Source organism: Diplotaxodon limnothrissa, linkage group LG18, assembly GCF_057381915.1.
Source record: "Diplotaxodon limnothrissa isolate DT_005_m linkage group LG18, D_limnothrissa_male_GT1.1, whole genome shotgun sequence".
In the NCBI taxonomy this organism is placed as follows: Eukaryota; Metazoa; Chordata; class Actinopteri; order Cichliformes; family Cichlidae; genus Diplotaxodon; species Diplotaxodon limnothrissa.
In genome coordinates this window covers 28,517,259-28,535,793 of record NC_140613.1, presented here as the reverse complement: position 1 = coordinate 28,535,793, position 18,535 = coordinate 28,517,259, and the positions used below count along the sequence as shown (strand labels likewise).

At 42.8% G+C, this 18,535-nt stretch overlaps 2 protein-coding genes across 2 annotated transcripts; both read right to left on the bottom strand.

The window, feature by feature from the left end:
- Window positions 1-15: 15 nt before the first annotated feature.
- Window positions 16-4,885, bottom strand: homeza (homeobox and leucine zipper encoding a). The gene is made up of 2 exons (XM_085377911.1): window positions 4,491-4,885; window positions 16-3,291 (listed from the first exon to the last, which is right to left on the bottom strand). Exon 2 carries the CDS (start codon window positions 3,262-3,264, stop codon window positions 1,312-1,314), a length of 1,953 nt encoding a protein of 650 aa, XP_085234037.1. The 5' UTR covers window positions 3,265-3,291; window positions 4,491-4,885; the 3' UTR covers window positions 16-1,311.
- Window positions 4,886-6,331: 1,446 nt separating this feature from the next.
- Window positions 6,332-10,530, bottom strand: dhrs1 (dehydrogenase/reductase (SDR family) member 1). Its single transcript, XM_085378110.1, has 9 exons — window positions 10,406-10,530; window positions 9,685-9,837; window positions 9,339-9,482; window positions 9,133-9,212; window positions 8,027-8,159; window positions 7,803-7,934; window positions 7,643-7,712; window positions 7,352-7,432; window positions 6,332-6,797 (listed from the first exon to the last, which is right to left on the bottom strand). The coding sequence occupies exons 2-9, from the start codon at window positions 9,826-9,828 to the stop codon at window positions 6,661-6,663; spliced, it is 921 nt and encodes a 306-aa protein (XP_085234236.1). The 5' UTR covers window positions 9,829-9,837; window positions 10,406-10,530; the 3' UTR covers window positions 6,332-6,660.
- Between the last annotated feature and the right edge of the window lie 8,005 nt (window positions 10,531-18,535).

The following is an 18,535-nucleotide window of genomic DNA, read 5'->3' as shown; positions in this document are numbered from 1 at the left end:
TTTACTGGTTTCCAGTGACACAAATGTGCAAATAAGAAGTTTTCCAACAAGGGGGGGGGAAAAAAAAGAGAACATCAACCAAGGAGGACACTACATGTTATGAACATTTCCCCAAAGTATGACACATTAGCTTTTTCCTGACTAACAGGATGACAAAACAAAGTGATGCACACTGCTTCGTAACATTTCCAGCCTTTGTCCAGGCATTTCTAAGAAACTAAACGGACTCTGTTTAAAGCCCACTTCATTCTTGGTATGTCAACTAAAACATTTTTCATCTCTCAAACACAGCCATGAAGGAAATAACTAATAAATACATAAACTGATAAGACAATTTGATAATGCTTGGGTTATGAATCATAATGTTATCTGAAAAACAAAACTTCTTTGGATTACACAGTACTGTTTTTGTCTATATTATAAACCTGAAAGTTAACTACTAAGACAGAATAGGGGTGGGGGGTGGAACCAAAGAAAAAAACAAAAAAAACCCAAAACTGAATCAATGAGTGGGTTGGTGTTTGTATGCCATTGATGTGTCTGCTGCTTCTTAGTACTGTTGACTGTTACTGTCACAAAGGTGCACTTGTATGCAAGCTATTTATTTACTAAGAATTACAGCAGAGAGACTAAATGGATATTGAGGAATGTGTTTCAAAAATATGCTGTAGCTATTAAATTTAGCTGTATTTTCTGTAACTTAAAAAGAAAAGTGAGGAGTTTAAAAATATCAAGAACAACACTGTACAATTAGGAATTTATGTTCTGTGAAATAATTGGATTTAATTAACATAACGGCAGCAGGATCATAAACCAAAGTGCAAGACATCAATTTAAAGTGTACATGTCCAGTGTGCTTTTCATGATGAGGACTTGTTGGCTATAAAGGAATGGTTACACACAGTGATCAGTCAACAAATTTGTCAATGTAGACATTTTATGGAGCAGTAGGTTGTTTGCTACAGTCAGGTACCAAATGTACAACCAATTTAAATTATAAAACTACATAATATACTAGAAATTCTGTAGTGATATCTAAACAAAAATAATAAGCTCAAAAAAATAAAGCAAACCAGTGTACAAGTTGCTGCGCTATTTACAGTAATGTAGGCAGCACAATGGTATTTCAAGTCCAAATATATTAGGGAAAGCAGGGAATGCAGCACATATAAAACACAAACCTCACTTTGGGCTTGTAGTGGGAAGACTGAATGTTACAAACCTGCTCAGTTAAAGCAATATTAACCAAAGTAATATTTATGCTTCATGGTGCAAATTATTTGAAGAGCACCTCAACTTGTAGAAATGTTATTAAGTAACAACAATAGATTCCTGCTCAGTTTCCCCAACGTCCTGAGCTGCAAACCAATCCCGCACCTGCTGGTAGCTCATTCTCGATTTCTTGCATAGAGAATCAAGGTCTTTTTCATGTAGTGTGCCATTTGAAAGGTAATAGTTAACCAACGGCTGGATATCTGGGGAATCTGCACTCCTTCCATTTGCTTGAGATTTTCGTTTACGGCTACCCCCGGGCCGAGAGGATGTTCCACTTCCGTTTGTTAAACCGCAGCTGCTTTGCTGGGAAGCCAGCTCTGCCAAGAACTGATCACGGACCCCCTTTACCCAGCGCAGCTGGCCATTTTTGACAGCATAGCGTGTGTCCCCAAACCACTGAATAACATCTGCCCGTGGCAAACCAGTAAGCTTAACAAGTTCAGTGTAGTCTTCACTCTTAGGCCATTGGCAACGCAAGAAATGCTGCTTTAACACATCCAACTGCTCCTTGGTCTTTCTTGGTCGCCCAGCAGGAGTGAGGGCAGGGGATGTAGATGTGGAGGGACTGGTTTTGGCTGACTGGCCTAGCTTCTTTGATGTGGTGATTTTATTTGAAAATGGTTTGTTAGGTGAGACAGACAATGGTGGGCTGTCTGAGGGGGAAGAATAAGGAGAGTATTTGGATATACTTAATGGTTCCAGGGGAACATCTGGCTCAATCTTGCAAGTCTTTGTCAACTGTAAGGGTCGTTCATCACACTGTTCCTCATCTTTGAAAGTGTCTCCTTCCCCTGAAAGATCCTCAATAACATCGTGCCCTTGTGCCTCAAGAACCCTTTCCCCAAATGCCTCCAGGCTATTTGACAAAAAGGTCTGGAAGAAGTGTGAATTTCTAATCCCATTGCTACGTGCTGGCTCATGGCCTTTCGCCCCATTCAGCTGACGAGACTTTTGAGTAATAAGTGGAAGAGGCTGAGACTGTTGATCATGTTTACTTCCCACAGCAGCTTGCTGAGAAAAGTTCTGGGCTGCTGCCAGGCTTCCTCGACCGACGCGCAGCTGGTAACGACTGTCACTGAACCATTTACGAATGTCGTTACGGCTCAGCCCCGTTTCTTCCTGCAAGCGTCTAAGCTCTGCCTCTGCAGGCCAGTTCTCTCTTAGAAAACTTTTGCGAAGGGCAGCAAGCTGAGCTTTAGACTTTTTGTAGCGTCCATGGCGGTGCTGTCGTGGAGAAGAATCTGAAAGGTCAAAGGAAACATCGGCTGCTGGCGTGTCTGCTGGTGGGTGGTAGAAGTACGAATCCTGAGGCGGTGGGAGGGTTGAGCTGAAACACGGTGTGCTGGATTTGGCTGGCTTGTATGAATCTAGTGACTCACACTTTGGGCCGTTTGTCTGAGGTGGGTAGTTAGAAAGAGCACTCTCCTCTTCTTCACTATCCTTGTCTTCAATTATCAATTCCTCATAACTTGTGTTGTTTTTCATTTTGTCTTCCTCATTTGTTTCAATTGAGTCATCACAAAGCTCCGGCACTGCCAGCTTTCGCCGTGTCTCCTCAATTTCTTCCGAGGACCAGCTAATTCCATATTTAATTCTCTGCACCATAAACCACACTTTAACTTTGTCCAGTGGCAAGGCACAGACCCGGGCTAGAGCGCTAACCTCCCGAGACGACGGGTAGGGAAATAAGTTGAAGGCTTTGACCAGCTCTGGGATGGTGTCGAGTTCACGGGTCTGATCAGACTGTGTCCATACCAGTTTCAGTCCCTCTGACACTAGAGGCAGGCACACAACAGAGTTGTGGTTGGTGGTGAAACTAGCCACCCCACTTGTGTTGCTTTCAGCTGAGCAGGGAGAGTCACGCAAATCCTTGGATGAGCATTTGGATTCAAGGTTTTCTTCACATTCTGTCTTTACTTTTTCTTCTAGCATCTCCTTCATGTCCAAAGGTAGTCCATGTCTGCCGTTATGTTCAGTGTATGTAGCCATCTGGGCTATCAAAATGTGTGCTTTCACCTAGAAAAGAATCAGAAACCATAATTTAGTATTGTGCTTTTCCCAGCTGCCAAACTGTTTAAACTAAAGACAAGATTATCGCAAAAGGAAGGCCTACGTCCTCTCAAGAGTACAGACTCAGATGTTTTAAGATCGCCATGTTCTCATTCATTCTCAAAGTCAATTATGGGACAGCTGCCACCCCCACCCTGCTCTCCTTATTCTGAACTCTCAATGAAACTAGTGGTACACTCTATCCAGACTGGGTCTCCCCTCCCCCAGAGTGTGATGGCTGACTTTTGTTTTGTATGAGTGGGGGGACTGGCTGCAAAGGGTGGGGGCAGAATGAGCAATCCATCACAGTCTGCTTTCTCGCCCCTTCCCACTCAGGCTTTGTTCCACTTCCAAGTTCTCAGTTCGAAGAGATAAGTGTAGCCTCTTCACAAAGGCAGCCACCAAAACATTTGCATCGTCGTACTCGAGTCTAAGTCCAGACACACTATTAACAATCAAATATTCCTAGTTAAAGTAGTTCTAAGGTGATTAATACCATTATTATCAAATTGCTTTTAAGCAACAGGTGTTGCTTCCAACTATTCACAAAAGCTTCTATTACATACATGAAACAGTGATTCAGTATAAGTGCTAGACCACTGTTTGACATTTTGTCCCACTGCAGTCTTTATTCAATTATATCAATCAGGGGTGGAGACACCTCACAACGTACAGTTTCATAATATGAAGGCTACTCTTAATTTGGAAGGCTCTAATCTTTATTTGGAAGAGCAATAGTTGCGCATTTAGTTGCGAGGTTAAGCCACTGCCGGCGATTAGGTCGCCTGAACCACAAAAGAAATGCTGAAGTGTAACACAAACATTAGCTAACAATTATGAAATCACTGAATTACTCATTGGTGGTAGACTAAACCCACGGGGATGAGATCATGTGGCGACCCCCACAATCTTTTTTTTTTTTTTTTAAATATATATTTCATGTCTTACTCATCCCCCTACCCGCTAAACCGTTGGGAGTTTAGACACCATGTTTTTGTTTTCGCGGAAGAAAAAGCTCCAAAAGTTCAAAAATGTTGACCGTGTCAGCTACAATAGCAGTCCAGCGTCTCCCCCCCTCTTTATGGCGTACTAACTAAAACGCTTCACACTGCACAGGCGCACTTCGTCGTCAGACACGCTTCAGTGAAACATAAAAATAAACTTACCAAAAAATGCCAAACAAGCCCTTTTTTTTTTATTCCCGAGGTCCGTTTGAGCGAAAGGAAAAGCGAAGAAAATCAGGTTTCCCCCCTGGCACCTCGCTTTATATGGCCGAAGTTTAAAGGCAGAGCTGGGAAACGATACCGTCCGTCCGTTTGTTTGACCCTTGTCTTATTTATCAAGCACCTCGACGGATTACGGTCAGGATACAAAGATCCGAGGCGACCAAGTTTGTCGCGTTTTCTAGGAGTTCAGTCGTCGGCTAATTCCTGCCGAAGACGGCACAAAGCTCCAATCCGTGAGACTCTCAATCCGAGCCGCCGTTATTTCGTGCCACTCGGTCCTCCCGTTGTTGCTTTTGTTCTTTAACTGTGAAGTGGTTCCCCTGTCCGGCCAGATCGAGGCGAGGCGGAGCTGAGGACCAGGAAGACCAGAAGGCCCAACTGACTCTCCAACAGTGACGGCGGGGTGTGGGTGTGCCAGTCCATGAAAAGCAGGCCTTGGATTGGAGGGAGGAAGCGCCTGTATAATATATCACTAACAGTAGGCTAAACAGTTTCACGTCAACCACCCATCAGAGCTCCCCTCCGCCCTCCCGCTGTCCTAAGCGGCCGACAAAAATTTGATGTGATTTCCGACTACAGTCATGTTGGTAAATTTGATCATTTGGTCATCCATCAACTCTCCCCGCCTGACTTGGAGTACTTCTCGTCAGCATCTTTTTTTGTTTGTTTTCTCTTCCAGGAACTCCCGTTAGGAACCGGCTCTTTGATCCTGGTTTTACAAACTATTTAGGATCCTTACCTTTGGCCATCTGTGGGTTTACAAGTTAACGAAACACAGAGAAATGAAGTAGAACAGTTCACTGAATATTTAATATTTAGTAAACACAACAATTCGCATTGCACAGACTTGATTTCGGTATATATATTTTTAAAGTGGCTCTGTGTGAACTCGCAAACTAACAACAGAAGTAAGGGTTTATCTTACTGGTGTACACGTGTTTGAAGTTCTTGAGTTCATGGTCTACACTTATCTCTGAACAGCTGTCACGTTTCACACCTCTCATGTTTTGTGACTTCACCTTGTAACACTGTTGTGTTAATAAAGTCTGTCCACAGATGAAATTCACAGAAACACTGTTCAACATTCTCAAAACCATCTTTGTGATACTTGCAACTGCAGACAAGTTGGAAGTACACAGCTCTGTGGTATCAGTCCTTGCTTAGGGAAGTCCTGCTGTGAAATCTCAAGCTGTGCATTTCTAGGCATCATGAGCACAGGATGGATCTGACTGTGAAATTTAGGGAGATTGTTTGTTCTTTGGCTAATGACGAGTCAATCACATTTTAAAAACTAGCTTGTCCTGCTCTGTGATTCTACTGGGGACCATGAGAGTGTTGACATAGGCACAGAGCAAGGGAAATAATGGCTGTATTACCATAGAATATCACAGGAGGTCTTGTTTTTCTACATGTAACAGTTGCCCCCTCTTGGTTATTAGAAAGAAAGGCATTTCCACATTGGCTTCACTTGTCAGACCTGGAAGCATGAATATTATAAAAGATGGGCATAACTGCTAGATCGGACAAGTAAAGCCAAGATAACTTAAGCCTTCATTCTTTTAAATGTCTGCAAATAAAAAATCTTCAATTTAGATTTTTTTCAATTTTGATATTTTGAAAAAACAAAACAAAACAAATAAACAGCAACAGGTTAGCACTCATTTATTTAACTGGTTGTTATTTAGCCAGCCAGGTGCAGTATTAGCAGTACTGTGTGTCCAGAATACGTAATACAGTTTTTATAAAATGCAAAAATAAGTGCAAAATACACTTGTGTTTCTGAAATATCATTCGTAGCTTCGTAATATATAAGAAAACCATAATATGTAGTTATAATAAGACATTCAGGTTTTCACATTGTGTCTTCATCTGAGGAAAATTATACAGGGACATCCTTTGTGTTTACTTCATTTACCTCCACCACCACAGAATCACAGTCATTAAGTACTTACACAGGGGTGTGTGTTTGTGTGTGTGCACATATGTAAAATGATAAACATTCCTTTAAAAAAAAGTGCTCATCTTAAGTCTTTCGTCACCCTTCAACTGTTAGTAAACAAAATGGCGACTGTAGACAACACTGCCATTAGAGAGTTTATGTAGGAAATCTTTAGAACCGGCTGAATGCCAGGGTCATCACGAAGCGTGGCACACGTACAAATGAGGGCACGGCAACCGACAGCCAGGACAGGTACGGGACCTGGGACAGGAGGTATTTAATCGAAGTGTAATCAGCTACACTTCGCCCTGTGGGTAAGCAGACAATAAGTTCAGAGTACGGTTCTTAATAAACTTTATTAGACCACCAATATTTAAAAGTCTGTCTAAAACTTGCTTAAAACAAATAAATTATGGTATCTATTAAGAAAATAACAAAATAATTCACGTGTTTATTCCCAAATTTGAGCCGCTACACTGGGTTTCTCTGAGAAATGAATCAAGCATAACATTCAACCACTAAAACTAATTTTCCCGTTTAAGGATGTTAGTAAATAACTGTAATTTGGCCTGTTAATCAAAAAATAATAATGTGCTTTACATTTTTTTCTGATTTTTGTAAAACAGTACACTTGAAAGTTAATGGACAACAACAATAATTATATTTTAGCATTACAAATATAATTTCGATTAAAGAGCTTGTGCACACTGGTGGATTGACCATACATTCAAAATTATTTTGCTTATTACCAGTACTGATATGTTAGAGCAACTGGGACATAAAGCTTGCGTAATAGATTTGTTAAGCGCCAAGTAGTGAAGTTTAAGATATTCAAATCTTAAAAAAGAAATCACAAATTTACCATCGACATCTTTTATTCCATAGCGTCTTGCCAGATCAGAAGTCATGAGTATTTTCCCAGTCAGTGACATCAGATTTTTATCTGTCGGCCAAAAAGGAAATCAAAATATGGTTTCTTTGCGTGCACTTAAAAAAGCATTTTCAAAATACTCTTGAGAATTCCTCAGCATTTAAGGTATCTGTTTCTTAGAAACAATAACTCCCAGAAAGACATTTTAATGTCCATCAGGGGGGTGTTGGTGTCTATTTAACAGTCTCACTGTGAGGTGAGCACCAATTTCTGAAGTTGTACCTTTTGCCATGTTAACAATGCACTTCCCGCTCAGTTCTGTGGTTTCTCCATCAGCAAAAACATTTTTAAACTGTTGGGGAGAAAAAAAGCAAAAAACACAAGTTTAGCTTACAATTGAAGCAGCAACCAGAAAAAGGAGTTTTCATTACAGGGAATCTACCTTAGACGGTGACTCTTTCGCCAGTATCAACTGAGACACCAGTTCTGTTTTTACCGCTCCTGGCCACAGGCTGACAGAAGCTACACCTCTGCAGCGTAGCTCGATAGCCATGTCTGATGCCAGTCTGTCGCACTGGGAACAAACCACAAAAAATAAAGGCCTTTAAAACAATCAGAAAGTAATATCAGTAACACATGTTATACTTGATCAAGAAGACAACTTACAGCAGCTTTACCAACACCATATGGCACATTGAAGAGGTACCGCATCCCTCCAAAAGAAGAAATGGTCACTATCAAACCCCGACCTTGAGCCACCATCAACCGGGCTGCGTAAACTGAGAAAAAATAGTGCCCCCTGCCAGATGTCGAAAAACTTAAGTAAGTCATATAATATTTCTACCATTTACTTTATTTCAAAACATTTCTAGGTTGGATTGTGTGCATCATGTGATCTCCTGCTGAAGTTTGCTCACTTCCAAAGAGTTGAACAGTATGGTAGTGGATCATGTAGTGGATCATCTCAAAAGACACCAAGAACACCAATGGTAACACACTATGCTGTAATGAATTGAAATCTGCCCTTCTCAAGAATGCACATGAACAGGCCCTTAATGAGTCTAATAAAGCTTGGAGGAAGTACTGTAGTCAGATGAAACCAAAACTTAAGGTCTCGTTGTGTTTGGAGGAAGAAATATAAGGAATATGACCCAAAGAGATGGTGACCAATGGTCAAAAACACAGAGGTGGAAACATTATGTTTTGAGGCTGTTGTTCTGCTAAACATGCAACACAATTTCACTGCAATGAGGGGCCAATGGACACGACCGTGGACTTTAAAATCCTGAATGAGAACCTCCTTCCCTCAGACAGAACACTGGAGATGGGTCATGAAGGGTCTTCCAGCATGACAATGATCCAAATACCACCAAGCCAACAAAGGAGCGGCTAAATAAGAAGCTCATTAAGGTCATGTAGTGGCTTAGCTAGTCGCCAGATCTCTAAGCTGAAGCTCTGAGTTGCCAAACAGAAGTCATTTGTGTAAAGAGAAGTGGGCCACAATCCCTCCTGAGATGCATGTATACCTGGTGTTTGCCTACAAGAAACATCCTACTGCTGTGCATGCCAACGAGGATATCTCCACCAAGTACTCAAGTTTTGTTTGAGGATCAAATACTTATTTCATTTAATGACCTGCAAATATTATTAATAATATTAATATATAACTTTTTTTTCTAGCATCTGTGTATTGGCCAGTTGTTACATGATAGGATGCCGTTTGCTCACAATGAGTGAGTTATCTCATGATTAAACACCCAAGCACACAGTACCTGAGGCCTGCGTTGTTGATGGAATCCCAAATAGAAGGCTCAGTTTCCCAGAACTTCTTACCCATGTTCTCAAAGATATCCTGAAACAATACCACGTGTTTTGTTAAAGTAAAGCACATATGTCATTTCATTCACGCAGATTTACTCCATATTAGGTGCTTCTGAAATAATTCTACCAGGAAATGATAAAGCATTAGTGATCCAACCTGTACTCCAGAATAGGCATTATTAACCAGTATATCCAGTCTGCCGTTATGTTCCTGTCTAATTCGCTCAAACAGTCCTTGAATGTCGGTCTCCTTTGAGGAATCGCAGATAACTGGTACACAGTTCCCACCCCTTTCCGTCACCTGTGTCAACAGTGAAAAAATAATAACATAGCAGAACGAGCCAACACTTTAGCTGCAACACTGATATGGGACATGAGGGGAGGATCTGCTTTACTTCAGAACTTACTCCACTAATCACAAATGAAAGCCACGATACAATAAGCTGCATTTAAAAATGCCTCCCTGTCTAATTATTAGAAGACTCCAAGTGTTAAAAGCCCACCTGTGCAGCAGTTTGCTTCAGAGTCTTCTCCTGGCGTCCTGTGATGTAGACTGTGGCTCCTGCTTCAGACAGCTGTAGAGCTATTCCTCTGCCAATGCCCCGGGAGGCACCAGTTACTACGCATACCCAGCCAGACAGGGACATCTTCAGTGTCTGGAGGAGCAGTAATAACACCATATACAATCAGCAGTGAGATCCATTACACCATGTGAGCAAAATACCCAACATGAAGGGTTACATGTGATCAAAAGTCAGCTGGAACTTTAAAAGGCGTTGCAACATGATTGCATAATAGAACCATTGTCCAGAGTTTATCTGGAAGTAAGAGCAGTGACATCATTCCTTACATGAGTGTTTTAGGTCCAGTCAGTGTTACACAGCATTTTGCATAAGAAGTTTACAACCAACACTGATGATCATAATAGATAATCACTCTGATATATCTGCAATAAGTTAAAAGACTATTTACACAAGGATTACATGAACTTTACCCTGATAGCACAATAAAAATCTAACAACGAAGCTGATGTTGATTTTACCAGAGGAAAGTTCAACACGATGTCAAAGCGCTTCTAACTGACGTGCATTAACATTATATGTAACGCGCTCGCTGTCACGCTATCTCAAATCATAATGAGTGTCAGTCCTGTGCAGTTATTTAGCAGGGCACATAGTTAAAAATAATAATAATAATAATAATAAATAAACCGAAGCCGCTCACCTGTACAAAATGATACCGTCCAACACAGCACGCGCAGGATCTGGTTTGTCAGGTCTCAATAACAACAGGACAAGGAAATGTATGAGCGATAGTACCGCAGCTCGTCGGCACTGCTTTTTATGTTGCCGTAGAGACTCAACTCTGCAATAACCAGAGTCAGTCTACTGTAATATCGCGAGAAGATGACAGACGAAAAAACGAATGCAAGAGGATTCACTGGTACTAACTTCCGCCTTCGTTCGAATAGCATCGTCCAGGTTCCCCAGAATACGCTCACCGCGCACTACTTTAGTATATTTAGTACATATGACGGGACAGTACGTAAAATATTTGTCATATTAGTGTTTTGATATGCCAAGGAGAGTGCAATATTAGGTCTGCAATTTTTAAAAACTCCATGAGCCTATCTGATTGTTGTGATGAGCAACAACACTCACAAAACACTTATGACGATATACATACAACAAAACACATAAATAGAGTCAAACTCACAGAAACTCATACCCACATAGGAGATGGAATAAAGAAAGAATAAATTAAGTTGTTGAATTTTATGCAGATCCTTCACGATTTAATTCTGTTCATGATAGAAACATGAAATTCTTTTGTTCAAATTACAAGTTAGGCTCTTGTAAATGTAACAGTCACCCATTTTGGCCTCTGGTCGCTTCTCTGGGAAGCGCCCGTATCAGTGAACCACATCGATGGAAGCAATAACCTCAAACGATGTTTGTCTCTTTCACAGATGCAGTTTTGCAGATTTCTTTTACTTTGGTGTGAATGTTCATATCCGTTTATCTCTGCCGTGCTGTACTGCTGCAGATTCCATTCCATTCATTTTCAGATACTTACAATAATCCTGTAAGTAATCCGTACTTTGATCCATACTTTGATTTATTTTGTTAATTTTGAACGTGTTGACTAAGACACAGATTATGTTATCTTCAACCTCACACAGAGACAGTTCACTAGTGGTTTCTTTGGTTTATCTGGTTTACCACTCTAGATCAGTGTGCTGGAGAAGTCCCTCAGTGGTTAGACCCACAAGAGCTAGAATGATTCATACTAATGTTTCATTTTGTTTTCTCTTGATAATTCAATTTGCATGTTTGCTGTTAAGTCATCGACAATGGAAGTTTGCCTTTACCTTCCATGCTATGATGGAAGTTCACAAAAGTTAGCTCCAAGACACATTGCAAGGAAAGGAGTTTTCTGCAGGAAATGCTGCTGGTAGCTGTAAACACCATACCATACCATACCATACCATACCATACCATACCATACCATACCATACCATACCATACCATACCATACCATACCATACCATACCACCTTTATTTATAAAGCACTTTAACATAAAACCAGAGTTCACAAAGTGCTGTACATGCTAAAAGCATAAGTAAAGAAAATTAAAATGAATTAATGAATTAAATAACTAAGGTAACACTTAAAACTGCATATCTGAAACATAAAAAGGCCACGCTGCAGCTCACTCTAGCGCCATTGTGGTCAAATAATAGATTTGTAGATTTCTGGTTTAGTTGGTGACAGTTTACTTGGTGATAGATCAGACAGGGTGAATGTTCTTCTTACCGCACAACACCACACCATGGCGCCCTCGTCTCCTAAAACTTACACCATCCAATTTCTGAGTTGACAAAGCTAAAAGACATTCTGAACAGCGGTATTGTTAGCACAAATATATTCAAATAGAAACGAGTGCTCATTAATCAAAACTGTGTCATTAAAGGACTTTTGCTATCGAAATTGTTTGTGTCCTTTTAAAAGGAGAAATATTGGTGTCTGTGTACAATTGATTGTCAGCCTCATTGAGATGATATTAATTTGTTATCAAATCATGGTAATCATCTCTGTAGTTGCTGCTCTTTTCATGAGCCAGCATTTTTCAGCTTTCTTTATGTCTTTTACTTAAACTTTCCTTGGTGTTGATTCCAGTGTACGTATAAACTCACAAGCTTTCAGAGTTCGTATACGTTCTCATTTCTGCATCACCAAATACATTTACAGTAGCTAAACTGTAAAAAGATCTCTCTGGATTGGTTTTTAATTTCAAAGTTGTTTTTTGGACTAGATGACACTGTTTGCACTTAGTTTCTGAATGTTTGCTAAGTGTTGTCAGTTCACTTAAAATGACCTTGGTTAAAACAGATCTAGTAAATCATTGTCAGAACCTGTCAGTTCCCAGCATATCTTCACCAAGAACCAGTTATTTTCAGTTAATAGTTTGTAGTAAAAAGAGCAACATCGTCACAAACACTATCAATAACACTTTACACTTTGTAGTATTATGGAATATTTTCTCATGTTGAACTGGGTTACTTTTATCAAACTGTTTGCAGCGTTGCCAAAATTCTAATTACTTGTAGAGTCTTTGTTTATTTCACATTGCAGCTTCTGAAATATGCACAGCAGGTAAGTACTTATTGAACATGTCAACAATTGTGTAAGTAAATATATTTCTAAAAGTCCTCTTGACATGAAATTCTCACCAGATGTTGGTAACAGCCCATCCAATCCACACATGCAAATTAATCAAAGAATAGATGTTCATGAATTAAGTTTTGTGTAATAGTGAGAAATGACACAGGAACAAAAGTATTGAACGCACTTATTGAAATTAACTTTGTACAAGGTCGTCTTTGTTGGTGACAGCTTGAAGACGCCTCCCGCATATAGACTAGTGGCATGCGTTGCTCAGGTGTGATTTTTGTCCATTCTTCCTCACAGTCGTGAAATCCTGAAGGTTGTGTGGGTCCCTCCTACAAACTCTGAGCTTTACTTCTTTTCAAACCCATCTGGCATACCTTTTCATCATGACCTTCAGACTGCCCACTGGAATCATCAGGGGCATCATTAAAAACTTGCCATCTAACAAGAATGGGGGAAACATTCTGTTGAACTCTGTATTTCCCAAATACTCACAGTGTTTCCTACAGAAACACAAGTTTTCTCTTTTCATTGCAAACATGGTTGTACAATATATCATTGTGGCGGGGCGTGGCCTGCGGTGCAGTGCAGAGGAGGCGGACGCACCTGCACGGCATCCGCAATCACGCCCCGCCGAATTAAATATTGTACTGGGTCCTGTGGTTGGGTTGTTGGTGTTATGTTGAGCTGGAAGCGGGAGAGCTGCAGCTCTGAGTGCGAATGTACAGCAACCGTGTAGGGATTAATAAAAGCATCAAAATGCCACTGGGTCTGCCGTGTATGTTTACAGTGGTGCCGAAACCCAGGACGGGAGGCACGGCAGATCCAGGAGTGGGCCAGCAGAGGGAGGACCTGGCGAGAATGGTGGCCGAGCTGGCGGCCACGCAGCAGGAGCAGGCGGCGGTGTGGCGCCGCAGGCGGGAAGAGCTGCAGGACCAGACCGAACGCCACCTGCAGAGGATGGAGAATCTGGCGGCGCTGATCCGGTCCTGCCCGACACCACCGCCACCCCCACCGGCGCTCCCCAATGGCGCTGGAGTGGAGGAGATCCAGTCCGTGCAGGCGCCCGTGCCGGCCCCCAGGTTGCGACCAACTAGCACGCAGCCTGCCACAGCGCCTGTCCCCACACCTCGCGTGGGAGCCGCAGGGGCTCTGCAGGGCCCGGTGCCCGTTCCTGCGCCTCGGAAGAAGGCGGCGGTGGAGGCGGCGCCCGAGGAGCCGCCCCAGCCGGTAGAGGCAGCGCCGGAGGTGCAGCGAGGGGAGCTGCTCCAGCCGGCAGCGGTGGAGGCGGCGCCCGAGGAGCTGCTCCAGCCGGTAGAAGCAGCGCCGGAGGCGCAGCGAGGGGAGCTGCTCCAGCCGGCAGCGCCGGAGGCGGCGCCCGAGGAGCTGCTCCAGCCGGTAGAGGCAGCGCCGGAGGCGGCGCCCGAGGAGCTGCTCCAGCCGGTAGAGGCAGCGCCGGAGGCGGCGCCCGAGGAGCTGCTCCAGCCGGTAGAAGCAGCGCCGGAGGCGCAGCGAGGGGAGCTGCTCCAGCCGGCAGCGGTGGAGGCGGCGCCCGAGGAGCTGCTCCAGCCGGTAGAGGCAGCGCCGGAGGCGCAGCGAGGGGAGCTGCTCCAGCCGGCAGCGGTGGAGGCGCAGCGTGAGCTGCTCCCACCGGGAGGGGCGGAGAAGCCGCGGGATAAGTCGGTGGTGCACGTGCTAAGGGAGTCCGCGCCACCGAAGCCCGAGGTTAGCGGGGTGAGCAGAGCGGCCTCACCTCCACCAGAGGCCGGTGCCTGCCGGACATCTGCCCAGCCGCCTGCGAGCTGGGGCGCACGACCGTACCAACAGCGCCGCGTCCACCTGCCACGCGGCCGACCTCCGGACCAGCTTCGCCGACGCTGCTGGGTTCGCAGGCGGCCACCTGAACTCACAACTCCCTGTCGCTTGGCCAGGGCCCGGGGGCGCCGACGGTCCGGGCTGATCCCCTCTCCCGCTCGCGGTGGGGGGAGTACGTTCGGCCGGATGGTTCCCCGGCCTCAGTCGGGCGATGGGGGTATGTGGCGGGGCGTGGCCTGCGGTGCAGTGCAGAGGAGGCGGACGCACCTGCACGGCATCCGCAATCACGCCCCGCCGAATTAAATATTGTACTGGGTCCTGTGGTTGGGTTGTTGGTGTTATGTTGAGCTGGAAGCGGGAGAGCTGCAGCTCTGAGTGCGAATGTACAGCAACCGTGTAGGGATTAATAAAAGCATCAAAATGCCACTGGGTCTGCCGTGGTCGTTTACAATCATCCTGAACTCACTCGCACAGGTCGACATGGTCACAAGTTACGTCTACCTTTGCTCTTTTTGTCACTTGGTAGTGGGGCATGAACCCAGTGATTCTTGATTACTGGCATTATTACGAAAGCTGAGCAGAAGAGATAACCAAACTCAGACTGGAAGTTGTATTTAATCAGCCAAACTATTCTCATCAGTGGGCCGTGCTTTGATAGTGCCTCAGGGCAAATGTCGCAAGCTTCTATTGTCTTCCATTCCTCATTCTACGTGTGCATTTAGGAGAAAATCCTGATAGATGTCTACATTGCAGAAATTAATCCTAATAAACTGCAAACCTGCCACATTTGGTATGATGTTTGAGTTTAATTCTTCCCTCAGTGTTCTTTCTGTTCCCTTGTGCCAAGTCTCCTGTATTAAGTTCATCCATTATTTAGTTGTTGCACCTTCTGCTTTATTTCTAAAAGAGTTAGCCTTCCCTTTGATTTGCTTTTAGTGTTTGCTTCCCTTGTCTCGTTGTCTGTATATATAGTTGCTGTCTCCCCTTGTTCTTTAGATCATTTTAGTGAGTCTCCAAGTTTTAGGTTTCCCTTTTTGGGTTGCTCGCCTAAATAAACAGCTTGTTTTCAGTTCAATGCTGTAAGTTTTCATGCTTCTGCTTTTGGATCCTCAGAGTGGTCAGTTGGATCTACTGACCTTAGAAGGTGAACCTTTGGGATTAGTTGTTCAGCTTCCAGGCCTCTCTTATGTGGATCCAGCTCTCACTTTGGATTTGGGAGAGAGGCATCCTCTCTACTTTTAAATTTAGCCATAAAACTTTCCTTTTTGATAAAGGACTGGATCAGGTGACCCTGAATTCTCCCTTAGTTACACTGCGATAGGCCTAGGCTGCTGGGAGATTCCCACATTGCACTGTTTGTTCTTCACTCACCTTTTTCTACTTTCTATGTTTTTACACACCAATCTGCATTTAATTATTAGTCATTATTAATCCCGGACTCTTTTCCATAGTGCATCTTGTTCTGTCTTCCACCCCTCACCTCATATGATTGTTGGGGTTTTCTGTTTTCTTTGTATTAAATTAAATTAAACATGTTAATATGAAGACGAACTCCCAGTCTAGTGCTTTCAGCGATGACAGATGTGAGAGTGAGTGTCTTGTTTTTATTTAAAGAAGATTTCTCAGTGTCTGATCTACACGATGCATGTTTGTGAAAGTGAATCATGGCATGAACAAAGGTTATTTCTGAGTTGCTGATCTTCACCATAAAGCAGCGGTCCCCAACCCCCGGGCCACGGGCCGGTGCCGGTCCGTGTGTCGTTTGGTACCGGGCCGCGAGAGTTGAAGCTCGGGTGTGAAGTTTAGCGGTTTTAAGGGTTCTTATCATTAACTCGGTTTCCCTGGGTCTTTTCCTGTGTTTTAGTTGTGTGTCTTATTTTGAAAGAAATATTTATGCGTTACCATAGTGACCAGAGAGCATTAAGGGACATTTAAGAAGTACGCTGCCAATAAAGTTACACAATTACACAATGAATTTGCGTTTATTATTATATTTACAAAATACACAGTTTTTGTCTTGGTCGTATCATTTTATTTTTTTGTATTTATCCGCGACACCTTAAAGGCCGGTCTGTGAAAATATCGTCTGACATTAAATTGGTCCGTGGCGCAAAAAAGGTTGGGGACCGCTGCCATAAAGGGTTATAGAAGCATCTCGTAGGACTTGGGTCACTTAAGACTTACCCAATCCAGAGGAAAGTGAAGTATGCTGACTCTTCTGTGGTCATTTTTTAAAATTTAGGAATTTTACCTTTGAGGGAGGGAAGTATGTTAAACTCTGGGATGAGCAGATTTATCTGGGTTTAATCTTCACAGCACGTTTTGGTCAGAAGTGCATTATGGCACAAAAACACAAGACTCCTGAAAACTTCACACTTTAGCATTTTTGATTCTCATCAGGCTGGAAAAGGTCACAAGGTTAACACATTTGGACTACACCAATATACAGTCAGGTTGCATAGATAATAGAGGAAGTTTTTTCAAACTTCCTTGTCAACCACTTCCCAAGAAAGACTAGGGAGTCAACTAATACCCAGGATTTTTGGGGGGGTAAGTGGTTGACCAAGAACGTTCACTCAAACTGTAAGGAGTGTTGCAGTTCAGGAGGTCACAAACATTCATTACCAACGTCAGGCCATTTGGAAATATAGCAACATTTTCATAACAAAAATGTCAGCACATTTTGTATCTCAATATAAGAGGAAGCGAGTCTTGCACCTTACATAACACATGTTGTTTTTCTACCAAGGAAAGGTCAAATAGTCACAGTCAGGTTAATGTTTTGGATTGACCCAGTCATTTGGTTCACCTTAATCCATGAAATGTTGGTGATGAACCTGATGCATAGTTCATATGAAGAATCCCACCAAAGTACGCAGGAACAGAGTCAGTTTCTCCAAGAGGTCATCTGCCTGTGCAGTTCAATAAAGATCAAGCCAGAAGACTGTTAGAACAATGTCTTGTGGAGGGATGAGAGCAAAATCTGACTTTTAACTTCAAATGAGTTGAGAGAAAGGAAAGCATTTCATTCCAGCATTACGGTGCCAGGTTAGGCCGGATGTCTTACTGTTATTGATGGAACAATAAATCCTGCATTCCACCACAAATGTAATTTTAAAAAATCACATCATCTGTCATTTCAGCATAGACCAGAGACACACCTCAATGCTTCACCCTGCACCTTCACCGTGTTGGTGGTCATAAAAGTAGCTCCAACTGAACCTACAGGCGTTTCTGCTTTAGAAACAAATGCGTAAAATCCATTACACAGAATCTTGTTTTTTTTTTTTTTTTTGAAAGGCCAAGTCAACGTCCTGAACTTCCAATTCAAATGTTGGGGAAGGATCTGAAAGCGACCAGTTCATATGAGGAAACCGAGCCCAGAGTTACACTTAAATGTGTAATTGCAGAAACACATGAATGAGAGGAGCCTATAGAGCGTTTGCAGCGCTAATCTCGGAAAAGCAAAATGTGTCTGATTGCAAAAGCTCCCTGACAAGACAGGGTGGAAAAAAAGAAAAAAAGATCATTTTAATTATGTTTGCAAATGCAAAAATAAAGCAAAGGTTCCTCTATTTTCTTTACTTGCACATATGCATTACTCATTTCCTCAAACAAAGATGATGACGTTTGTATGTTTATCTATTTAGGTTTAATAAGTTTATCTTTTATCTTCGGGAGGGGGGGTTGTAAGCTAAGAGTGGAAATTGAGAAAAATCCAAAGCAATTCACAGACTTTGAGGCATTGTATGTGATTAAAAGTTCTCGTACTGGTACTTTGAACGTGATAGATTTTTATTTGAGCTTTAGCGCAATGTTTGTTTGAGACAAATAAAAATGTCAAAATAAATCAGACAATAAGGTCTC

Bases quoted from the DNA above. Each gene is read 5' to 3' on its own strand.
- homeza (XM_085377911.1), bottom strand. From the start codon at position 3,264: ATGGCTACATACACTGAACATAACGGCAGACATGGACTACCTTTGGAC.
- dhrs1 (XM_085378110.1), bottom strand. From the start codon at position 9,828: ATGTCCCTGTCTGGCTGGGTATGCGTAGTAACTGGTGCCTCCCGGGGC. The intron at 7,713-7,802 runs GTAGATTCCCTG...TCTCCCCAACAG, and splicing joins CGAAAGAGTCACCGTCTAAG to TTTAAAAATGTTTTTGCTGA. The intron at 7,433-7,642 runs GTACAACTTCAG...TTTGGCCGACAG, and splicing joins CATTGTTAACATGGCAAAAG to ATAAAAATCTGATGTCACTG.